At 38.7% G+C, this 12,058-nt stretch overlaps 1 protein-coding gene across 5 annotated transcripts in view; it reads right to left on the bottom strand.

Moving 5' to 3' along the window:
* The window catches only part of RUFY1 (RUN and FYVE domain containing 1), a 42,539-nt gene that overhangs the window by 6,627 nt on the left and 23,854 nt on the right, over positions 1-12,058 (bottom strand). For all 5 annotated transcript variants that reach the window (XM_020964221.2, XM_020964223.2, XM_020964222.2 and 2 more), the window contains exons 7-14: positions 11,626-11,691; positions 10,219-10,288; positions 5,712-5,813; positions 4,775-4,891; positions 4,140-4,307; positions 2,246-2,343; positions 1,760-1,879; positions 1,005-1,134 (exon numbers count right to left, since the gene is read on the bottom strand). In XM_020964221.2, the coding sequence (XP_020819880.1) occupies positions 1,005-1,134; positions 1,760-1,879; positions 2,246-2,343; positions 4,140-4,307; positions 4,775-4,891; positions 5,712-5,813; positions 10,219-10,288; positions 11,626-11,691 (871 nt within the window). The remainder of the gene's footprint in view (positions 1-1,004; positions 1,135-1,759; positions 1,880-2,245; positions 2,344-4,139; positions 4,308-4,774; positions 4,892-5,711; positions 5,814-10,218; positions 10,289-11,625; positions 11,692-12,058) is intronic.

Consider the following 12,058-nt stretch of genomic DNA (forward strand, 5'->3'; position numbering starts at 1 on the left):
AATAAATCAGTAAAAATGAAAATGTAATTAATCACCTGAGAGGATAGTGAATTTTCAGAATTTAGAAATATGAAAAGGATTTGAACAGGGGCTTTATCCTAATATTGGAAAAGGAAGTGGACTTGTAGAAAGTGATAACATTCTATGTGACCTCTCTGAGGATTAGGGCAAACTACTGAGTTGAGCTGGTTGCTTGTAGTTTTCTCTCTGGGTGAGTCTGACCCCGAACTTAGCCAAACAAAAATTAGGAGGCCCTTTTACTACAATTAAATGAGAAAGCCATGGTTTCTAATGAATCTCTAATCCTACTAAAAGAAAAAGAGTTTCTTTCAGTCACTTTGGTAGGGTAATCATGTAGGGTAGATCCCAGAGAGCAATTTATCCAGGAAAATATACTGAATTAAGAGAATATGGCCTTAGTTCCGCTTCTCCTTTATTTCTGACATCTTCTGGAAACCAGGATGAGCTCAGCCTATCCCTTGTCTGAACTAGTTCCAAGGCAGCTATGAATCTCTAAATTTGGAGGCCATCTCCTCTGACCCCTGAAAAAGCCAGGGTTACTATGTGGTTCCCACTAGAGGTCTGAACCCACTCCAGGACGAAATCAGGGTTCTGGTTTGGTGGAACTGACATTAGCCCTCTGGGATGGCGACAGAACTCCCTTGAGCAGTTCTCAGGGGTGGTTTAGAAGCGCTCAAGGATAGGTGGGCTCTCCTGGCTTCATGAAAATATAATGGACCTTGTGGGACTTTTGTCTTCCTAGATCCTTGAAGGTCTTAGGGTAGGGTTATTAGGTATTATCTGGCCACATATATTTGCCATACTGAAAGACCCTTCTGAAGTACCACTATTCATTTTCGGTTCAACAAAACCACACTTCAAAGATTCTGAAGAAATCTTTAATCATTTCACTTATACAAAAAGACAAGGGTCTTCAGATGGCTTTGTTAAGATGCAGGATTGATAAGCACAAACTTCAACCTTCCACACGCTGTCCAATTTACCTTTTTCAACCCTTCTACCTGGTGCAACTCAGCTTTGAGCAGAGAGGCGGTATCTTTTTCTTGTTGCAACTCTTTCTGAAGAGCTTGCCTTTGCTCTTTTTCTGATTTCAGCTCTCTCTCGAGACTTGAGCTGTTTTTAAAAAAGGAGATGATTTTAGATGGAAATTGTTATATTATGGAATACAATTCAAACCTTGGACTAGTGTAAGCCAAAGGGAAAGTCACTTGAAGTCTTATTTCTTGAGCTGGGAAGTTTTATTTCTCATTGATCCTTCTAATTATTCCACTTTCCCCCAAAACTTATAGCTTCTATAACCTTCACCAGTGAGAAAACTAATGGCTTTCTATCATCAAGTACGAAAAAAGGGTAAAGAAACCATTACGCTGACCCTGGAATCTAAAGAGAAAAACTGAGAACACCAGTTAGAAAGAAGCAAAAAGGTAAACCTCAGAGTTTTTAGATAGGAAGTAAGGTAGTTTTGGGAAAGAGAGGAAAACCAATACTCTGATGAAAAGGAAACTTCTTGAGTTCATTGTTTTATTTGCTTTATGTACTACTCTTCAATGCCACTTAAAAGAGAAGCCACTTTTGTGCTGTGCACTAGGATATGAGCTCTGGTAATGGTAACTTTGAAATTCAGGGAGTAATTGTTACATCACAACTAGACAGATGCCTGTCATTGCTCCCAGGGTCCATGCTCCCTTCCCCCACCCCTTCCCCCTCAATTAAGCGGTAGCAGTTGGGGATTATCCACCATTGTTTGTCCAACTGGGACAGTTGCTGTTGCAGGGTTTCAACTTTGCCACCAAATTCTTGCTTCAGTTTGTTGTTTCTCTCTTCAGCCCTCTGCCTGGCCTTTTCAGAGTGCTGTAATCTAGGCCAAAATATGAAAAGATATACGTGTCTAACCCAGCATTAAGAAAATATAAGAAGTAGCATTAAGACTCAGCATCTTATAAACACTACTCTTCTGCCTCTTCTAGTCAGTTCTGAGTCTAAACACTAGAGACAAGTGGCTCAGAGCAAAGGCCCTTTCACAGCCCCAGTTCTCAGTATCATTAAGGACATATATAAAACCCTCAGGCTTTTGGGGCAAGGTCAATCCTTCTCTACTTAACAGAATTCAAGTATCAGTCTCTACAAGAATAGGTAAATTTTACTTCACAGAACTAGAAATCTCCAATTTCACAGAATTCCAAAGAGACTTTCTAGTAAACATCAGGTGATATTCATTACCTACCTCTCTTCCATTTCTTTCATGGCAGACATTACTTGACTGGTTTTTCCTTCATAAGATGTGATTGCTTCATTCTTCTGTTGTAAACAGCTCTCTGCATTCTAGATAGGAAAAAGTTAAATTCAGAGAATTAAATGAGATAACGTATACATTTATCCATTGTGTTGTAAATGATAAAATGTTAGATGTCTGCTATAATCATAAGTATTAACAGTCTATAAGATGTCAGAGAATCAACTCAAATCAAAAGCTTTGGAATGCCTACTTAATTATTCTTAATGTCTTATTTTCCTATCCCTTTAAAAAGTATATCATTAATTGCTGAATGTCAGAGTCCTGGCAGATGTATGAGCAAATCTCAGTTTTACAGATAGGAAGGGATGAAGGAGGAGGCTGGCTCAAGGCCATAGTCACCAAAGGTTATTTTGGTCCTTTGCTTTCACCACTAGAGTGCACTCTCCTCTTTGGAAACTATAAACTCAAGAGGCTTGTTTTAATTGAGGAAAAAAAAACACCAAAGTAACATAATTAAGCACTTTGGTGGAAGGGAAAGATGGTGAATCTAGGGTATGGGAACGTGGCCTTTCAAGAGTATTTATGAGAAGTAAGGAGGGGAGATTTTGTCAAAGAGTGGGACTCACACACAAATACATTGAGGAGGCTAAAGAAACAGTCACTATGGCAACTCTCAGGGCATTCTTTTATTTGAGTCTCAAGTCACAGAATGGGCAGCTGGATGATAAGTTGCTCAAAGAGACTTGAACTAAACAGGCTGAACTCTGACTTCAGTTCAGAAAGAAGAAAAGGAAGGAACTAGTAATCCCAGAATGTCTCACTTATGCGCCCATGGTAAGAATCCATGCAGAGGACTCAAATACAACTAAAATTAGAGGAAGGGTAAATCTACCACAATCTGTTAACTAGTATTGTTTATGTTAAACATTCTTTATGGCAATTTCTTTTTCATTTTTGGAGAAGAAATTTCTATAGCTTTAATACATATGCAAGTGTAAAGAGGTATTCATTTAACAGCTAACATATTAACAGAATTTACGGGAGATAACAGGAAAGATCTGGGCCCTGAATGATCACTGAAACATGTTCCTGGAGAGACATTTCTAAATCTTTGTGGCTCAATAAACTAGTACTGATTCATTTTACAGTGATGTCTCTAATACTAGAAAGAAAGGAGAAAAGAGAGAGACAAAGAAGAAAAGGAGTAAAAAAAAGTCCTGGTTCATTAGCATTGTTACTATCAGTGTCTTTGACAAAGATATTAAAGGAAGTGAAAGAGGAACCATAACGAAACATGATTTTACATGGTTATTTATATAATAGAGTAGGAAGTAAAACTTTTAACAAATAGCAGTGTTTTAGAAAGGATAATTCTGAAATAACTGGATCAACATATGAAGCATGTAAGCAAGACAGGATTATTTGAAGTCAGCACAATTCAGTGGACAATTTGCATGGTTTCCAGCTAATCAAAGCATAGTTTTCTCAGCAAAGGTATGCCTGCCATTTCTGAAACTGACACCACCCCTCACCACCCCTCACTGCCCTCCACTTCTTCTCCTCGGTCACTTTGGGTGAAGAGAGGGAAAGGCATATAGGAGGGCTGTGTTGGGTATGTTTTACATAGAAGAAAAGCTTAACATGGATTGAAATGGAAAGATTTGGAAACCAAACACTAAGTTAATAAAAATCAACTTATATGTGATTGGTACTGAACAATCAGAATTCGAAGTAGAAGTGAACAGACCAAGGAGAGAATAAAAGAAGGCATGTTTTAAGATACATGGCAAAGAGCAAAGAAAAAGGACATCTGACAAACTGAGTTCCAAGTCACTCTGCGGTACATGGATGTACTGACTTCATACACAAAGCTGATTTCTACCTGAGCCTTATGAAACATCTGCAAGTTAATTGCTTTGACTTCCTCCAGTTGTTGGCGAAGAGCGACTAGCGCGTCTTGTTTTTCGTGTGTGTCCTTTTCTAGCAGTTTCATTGCAATCTCCATCTCTGCCTTCATTCCAATCTGCAGCTCCAGTTCTTTTTCTAGTTCCTTAGGAGGAAGACAGTCACAAGGAAATCACTACTCTACATGTATCACAGTAAATCATCAGCTTAACTTTTGCATGCTGCCCTTCTTGGTCAGTGCCAAGGACATTAGAGCTTAATACTGTAAACATTGGTTGTGTTTCCATGTCCACCGTAAAGTCAAAACAATCATTATGGAATCACGAGGCTGAAGCAGAGTCAGGAAGGCCATATAAAACACCATGCGCAAAGTTATAATATACTTTCTTCCCATAATGTCTATGTCTGTAAGCAAAACTGGCTCTGCATCATGCCAACAAAACACTAGTGACTGACAAAACAAACCTTACTTTAAAATTTTGCAACTGTGTCTACTTTCCCAATGACTCAGCAGCTGAATACATTCTTGGAATTATGTGCCTAATTATTAAAAATACATTACAGGGATAAGGATGAGTTTCTTCTGCACCTGTCCTAGTGTCCCACACTCACCATTCGCACTCTCTTTTCCTCTTTCAGCTGTTTCCACACATCACTATACATTTCATCCAGGCCTTGTCGGGTTTGTTTGTAGGTCTCAAGCTCTACCTTTGTATCCTGTTTTGTCACCTGTATCAAATACAAATATTACAGTACTCCAGAGAACAATCTTTTGCTCATTTATTTGAATACAGTTACTAATTGGGATGAATGAATTCTAATTCTTTAAAAAAAATTTTTTTGTCAGTCTTTTTTTAGGCAATTGGGGTTAAATGACTTGTCCAGGGTCACATAGCTAGTAAGTGTCAAGTGTTTGGTCTGAGGCTGGATTTGAACTCAGGTCCTCCTGACTTCAGGGCTGGTGCTCTCTCCACCTTGCTATCTAGCTACCCCTAAATGAATTCCTGCCTAAAACCATGATAATTAAATTTTACATTGCAAACTGAAAAAAGAACAAACATTCACAGATTTAATATAATTAGACAACCATTCTAGGTAAATGAATCAAAATGGTCCTGGCTTTTCTGAATTAGCACTTTTAAAGGAGTTATCTGGAAATCTAAACCAATGCAATGTAGGAATATTTCCTTCTAAAGCATTTACTTAGTTATCTTTCCAGCCTCTAGTTAAATCAGGAAAAAGGAGCCATATAAAACCATTCTCCACCCCCACTTAAAAGAGAATGGTTTTAGCATTTTCCTTCACATTTGTTTCCTCTTATAGTGGCCCCCAAAACAATTTGGAAACAAGTTACTCTATAATTCCTAACAGATGAAGTATTGCCAGTGTAATGGTTGGGAGATGCCCTGGGCTGTCTTCCACAAGCCAGAGCACAATTTCCACTGGAGCAACTTCAAGGATACAGTCCTTGTTCAGCTCCAAGAGAAGAGCTTGATGGATAAAAACGTGCTTATTTTCTGTGGCCAGTTTTGTAGCTCCAATTTCTAACCTCTACACTCTTTTCACTTCTTTCCCGGATTAATTCATTTTGTTCTTTTAACTGTCGCTGTTCTTCTTGAAGTGAATCAATCCGATCTGTAGCTGCTGAAAGCTAGTCAAGAAAGGAGAAGAGTTTTAGTGCATACATGAACTACCCATTTAAATCACTGAAACTCACATATGATTTAAGATACTAAGTTAGACACAAAGTATACAAATCTTAGCATTCATATAACAGCAGCAGATCATAGAAATTTAGAACTGAAAAGGATTTTTTCCCTTCAGATGAAGGAAATTACTTAGGCTCCCAGAGCGGAAATAATCTAAGGTTATTTAGCTAAGTTCAGAAACTCTTTTTACTATTATTGTGACATTCACCCTTTTAATTCTTTTTAGAAATATTCTTAGAGGTCAGGGATTGGATTTTAGATCTAAAAGGTTATCTTATATCACAAATGAAAGAGAATGAACTTTGAACATATCTTCTTTTGTCCCATCTGTACGTGTAACTGCCACTAAGCTCACAGAACTGGCAGCTTCTGCTAAAAGGACATTAATTAGTTGGTGTTTTAAAGTAAAAATTTAAGGTTCAAGTGGTAGAACCTGAGTTACCAATGCACGTAGAAACTTGAGGATTTGAAATCTCAGCTAGGCAAGGTTCAGCATTGAGAAATTATTCAAACAGAATAACAAGTAAAAAATACCAAAAACAACCCACCCCTTTATTTACATTTTTAACAGTCGTATATAGAGAAAATGAGGATTACCTAAAGAAAGATAATTTCTTTGATCAGCAGGGAAGGCTTAAAGACCTGCTAGGTATGTTAGGTATAAATACACGAGCCAGCCCTCCTTATCCCTGCCTCAGAATAAATGTAGAGAAAAGCACAACAAGAGAGAATCTGACAAATCTTAGGGCATTTCCCTAACCTTCCCCCCTAACACTGTGATGGTAAGAGTTTCATTTGGGAAGTTCATAAGCCAAATTATGAAAAGGAGTGAATCACTCACACTCGGCATTTAACCCAAACTCCTAGCTGACAAGTAACACGCGTTTGACGATTAGAGAAACTAACTGTGTACTCTTGGCTACAGCCTTAAGACTGGGCTTTATGCATAAGGTCATTTTGTCCAACATAAAACAAAGGGCTTTCAGAATTCTCTTCTTACATTGATAAAGAACGGATAGCAAACATCGTCCACAAGTTATTCTGAATGGTACTTTAACTGGCTAATCTCTTGTAAATTCATCAACAGTCGCAAGTATTTGATCTATACTTGTGCTGAGTAACATCTGAAAAATGGAATATGGGCATCGATCTCCTGAATCTTGTGTTGGCCCCACTGGCCAATGACAGAGTGCCAACCAGTATAAAATTCCCTTTCAATTCCTCTAATTGATGAACTACTGCAAACTGACTAATGATTCCACACTTAATGCATACTTATCAATAAAAATACTGGAAAGCATTTTTCCCAACCCCTTAGAACAGCAGGATGAAGATGCCTAGTCAGACAGGGACAGCTACCTGAAGAAAGGTTCACAAACAGTTGAGAATGCCATCTCCTGCTAAGAGAGGAGACAAGATGGCTATCATGTCCACAAAGGAGTGTCTGCCTGGCAGCTGGTAGAAAACTTTCGCCTCTTCCTCATCCCTTGATCTTCCTGTCCTCTCATTTTCCACTTCCTATGTAAGAGACAAGAGAAAGACCATGCTATGGAGATATTGGTCAAGTCTTGTAATAAATGCTTGTTGACTTGACTTGATTTGAGTTAGTCCCATGCTTCCAAGAGGCAGGTGTTCTGGAGGGTATAGGCTAGGGTATTTGTACCTCTCAACAGATGTCATAACCTCTGGTACAAAGGGTGGATGTACAGTGTACTATCTATAACTATGCCACAAACAGCTCTTCCATTTGGATTAAAGAGCAACAAACAAAAAACGGCCCAAACAGGAAAGCCACAGGCCGTCCACTGAAATCCCACTTTAATGTCTTATTATGGCATGGAGGAGCCCTGAGTTCTTATGTAAAGCTTTAGAAGGCCCTACTAAGCTAGAAAGGCTTCAAGTGTAGATTTGGCCTTAGACTATCACCTAAGGACCAGCCTGGCCTTAGCCAGGAAAGTTTGGAAAGATTCCTGAACCTCAGTAAACTAGTAGGACCTTTTATTTTGTGTGGGTCTAGACCTCTGATTTAATTATGTTTACTGTACACTCATGATGAGAAAATTCCCTCATCAACGCAGATCAACAGCTCTTCTGTAACTTACAGACTTAACAGAATCTTGTAGGGCACTATGAGAGTTTAAATGACTCCCAAGGTCACATGGCTAGAACTCGTCAAAGGAGAGACCTGAATCCTGATCTTCCTGACTCTGAGGAACAAGAGCCATCATAGTGGCCATTGCTAAGGGTGGGACACAGACTCTGGACAGATAAGGTTTTCTAGACAGTAATCCTATGCAGGGCTTAAGGCAATTTTCACCCACTAGAAACTCAGTGACACAGCAACATCATCAACCATTTGTGAAACATTTAACATATATGAAGCTCTGTGCTAAGATGCTCAGACAGGGAAGAGAGGTAAGATATAATCCCCGTCTTTAAGGTACTCATAGTACACATTACATAACATATGCATCAGAAAGCTATACAATAAAGTGCTATTCGAGGTCTGAAAGGGAAGGTGGTTCCTATTATGGAAGCAAGGAAAAAAATCTGAGGTGTCCTGGAGGAAGTAACATTGAAATTGTGCCATAAAAGAATGCAGAGAATTCAGCTGGTGGAGAGGGAGGGACGGCATTTCAGAAATAAGGACTGGCTTCTACAAAAGCATAAAAAAGTATGTGAGCAATATGCATTTTGGGGGGCAGAGAGTCCAGTTTGGTTGAAACAAAGCGTGAATGGAAGGGAGGAATAGGACATAAGGCTGGAGAAGTGGTGTGTAGCACCACATCACAGAGACCCTAGAGAAGGAGAAGAGAAGCCTGAACTTGACATAGGAGGCAATCTGGAGGACTGAAGATTTCTTTTCTCTTTCTTTCCTTCTTTCTTTCCTTCTTTCTTTCTTTCTTTCTTTCTTTCTTTCTTTCTTTCTTTCTTTCTTTCTTTCTTTCTTTCTTTCTTTCTTTCTTTCTTTCTTTCTTTCTTTCTTCTTTTTTTTTTTTTTAGTTTTTAGGCAATTGGGGTTAAGTGACTTGCCCATGGTCACAAAGCTAGCAAGTGTCAAGTGTCTGGTCTGAGACCGGATTTGAACTCAGGTCCTCCTGACTTCAGGGCTGGTGCTCTATCCACTGCGCCACCTAGCTGCCCCAGGACCGAAGATTAATGAGGAGAAAAGTGACGTGCCCAAACCTATCTGTACAAAAACGTACACTACTGCAGTATGGGTGAATGGAAGAGGAGAAAATAAAAAGGGGAAGAACTGTAAGAAAGAGAATGCTACAGTCTGAATGGGTGGCAATAACTGGGCAATGTGGTGGCAGTGTGACTGGGACTGAAGTGGATGGGATGAATGTGTAATCTGTTCTGGAGACAGATCTGGCAAATGACTAGATATGAAAAGTGACGGAGGGTTAAAGATATCCAGATGGTTATAAATATTGTAGGTCAAGTGAATGGTTGTGTGACATAAACACAAACAGTGAAGTAAGAAGACAGGTGGGTTTGGAGGAAATAGACTTTGGTTTGGGGCAGGTTAACTGTGAGATGCTGGTAATATTTATAGGTTGAGAGGACCTGGAGATATGAGTCTGGAGCTCAGAAGAGTTTTCCAGACTAGAAATATCGATTTGGGTGTTATTTGCACAGAGATGACACTTGATGTCACAGATGTAAATGAGACTGCCAGGAGAAAGAATGTAGAATGAGAAAACAGACTGTCCTTTGGGAGGAAAGCTTACTGTAAGGGGTAGAGAAGAGGATGAGGAGCCAATGAAAGAGATAAGATATGGTAACAGATGTAGGAGGAAAACTAGTAGGGTACAATATCTTTTAAATCAAAGAAAGAGGGAGCACCTAGTAGAAATCATAGGGTCGCATTTTTTTAAGAGCTAGAAGGGATGGAGTATCAATAGCTACAGAGAAATAAAGGAAGATGAAGACTCAAAAAAAGCCACCAGCGAATTTGGTGATTAGAGTCATTGGTGACTTTCAGAGAACAGATTCAATAGTGTGTTCAAATCAGACTGCAAAGAGTTGAGAAAAGGAAGAGTAGGTAGTGAAAGGAAAAAGAACAGCTGGTTTAACAGGAAGGAGAGAAATGGGAGAGTAGCTAGCTGGGCTAAAGGATTAAGGGTAGGCTTTCTTCAAAGTGGAGAGATCTGAACATATCTGTAGGCCAATGGGAAGGACAGCTAGGAATAGGAGAGCATCTCTGCAGAAGGAGGAGGTAACTGCTAGAGGAAGATTCCAGCAGATGTGGGGGACAGCTGGGATCAAGTAAATCCTGACAAATCAAAACCATTTCAGATAACTTAAACTTCCAACACTTAAAAAAAAATTATTGTTACAAACCTCTTCTTGAAGTTTTGAATTGGTCTTTTCTAGACAATCTATCTTGGCCTGGAGATCCCCAACAGTGCAGCTGGAACAAAAAGATTAAAGACTGAACCTGCGAGCACACTAAACATTCGCAGCTCTGTATACTCAATCAAGGCAATAATTCTCAACCTTGGTTTTATAACAGCTCAGGATGTTTCCGACGACGGAGAGCAGGGGTGGGGGAACCTGTGGCCTTCAAGCCACACGTGGTCTCTCAAAAGGATTTGCTCCGAAAAATTTGGATTCAGTCAAAAGGCCACAGGTTTCCCACTCCCGACCCAGACTGAAGGGAAGAGTCTTTTGAACCTTCTTTCTCCTCCTCCCCCATCATCTTATTGTTTAAAATTACACAGTTATTTTCTGGAAGAGGCTAAAGCTGGAGTATGGGTTTGAAATCTAACAGTGATAGGGATAGCAAAAAACCAAAAAGTTGTTGCTTTTTCCGACAAGTTTCAACAATGAAAGTAAGTTTATCTGTAAGATACACATAAATTTCATTTACTTGCTACAAATGTCCAAGTATTCTTGACATAATTTTATTTGCTACAAATGGAGGTTACAAAGTTCATCAAACTGATTCAAACGATACAGACAGAACATAGGCCGGCTCTTTCCACTCTAGAAGGGCGTATCTTTAAGATATGGGCTGCCATTCAGATCAGTTTCTGGACTGCTATGATCTGAATAGCAGCCTGAAAAGAAGACACCTCCATGCCTACCATATGTGGGTCTGTATTTGCTTACTATTGTCTATAATTCAGAATAACTGTGTAACTGGGAAACAAATAAAAGACTGAGTGCCTACCCTGAGCTGAAGTTATCTGGCAGAATACTGAAGAATCCATTATTCTGCTCATCTCTCTTTTGAAACTTTCATTTTATGATTTGTAGAACACAACCCAAAAAGACTGCTTGTAAAGGATACTAGAAACTATTTCCCAAGAGGAAATTAAATTACTCAGTTGCACACAACTCAACTACCGGCTATTTCCTTTTGTTTGCAGACTGAAAATATAGAAAGCTAGAAAGAAGCTTCTTCAAAAGAAGTATGAAATCATGATAACATTTCTAGTGAATTTTCTTTGGAAACAAACATCTTGTGAAAGGATAATTAACAATTAAAACTGTAAATTTAGAACAACTTTTCATGAAAAAATTAAAGCAAACTAGAAATTAAAAAAAATACCTTCTGCAATAGTTAAAGCTTACATTTACATAAATGCTTTAAGTTTCACAAAGCACTTTCCTCCTAAAAGCTCTGTAAAGTAGATAATAGTACAAATACTATTATCCTCATTTTACAGATAGAGGAAAAAGATTCAGAGAAGAAAAGTGATTTGCCTAATGAGTAATGAAAATAAAAAAATGACTGAGTCCTACCTTAAGTGTCTGTTAAGCTCTTCGACATAATTCTTTTGATCAAGGACATCAGTAATTCTTTCATGTCTGTTTTTAAAGAAAAGGGATTCCTTAATTTCACTGGTTATTCCTTATCTTCATTCTCTATTCCCCCTCCAAAGACAACTACCTCACATAGACAGCAGCATCTCCAGTATTAGAAAACTACTAAGTCACAATACTTAGAAAGGCTGGAGAACAAGTGTTCATCCTCCAAGCTAATGAATGGTACAGCCAGTAGAAAAAAAAAAGACAGCTGGGGAAGGGAAGAAGCAGAATTAGAATGAATTACTGGTGAAGTCCTATACTTGAGCTGTTAGTAATGAAACTTGCATTATTAAAAAGTCTCAGAAAATGGGATGAAAATTAATACATATAACAGGGTACGAATAAAGTAACTTTTACGGCCAGTGTT

Source organism: Phascolarctos cinereus, unplaced genomic scaffold (assembly GCF_003287225.1).
Source record: "Phascolarctos cinereus isolate Bilbo 61053 unplaced genomic scaffold, phaCin_HiC Scaffold_2;HRSCAF=192, whole genome shotgun sequence".
In the NCBI taxonomy this organism is placed as follows: domain Eukaryota; kingdom Metazoa; phylum Chordata; class Mammalia; order Diprotodontia; family Phascolarctidae; genus Phascolarctos; species Phascolarctos cinereus.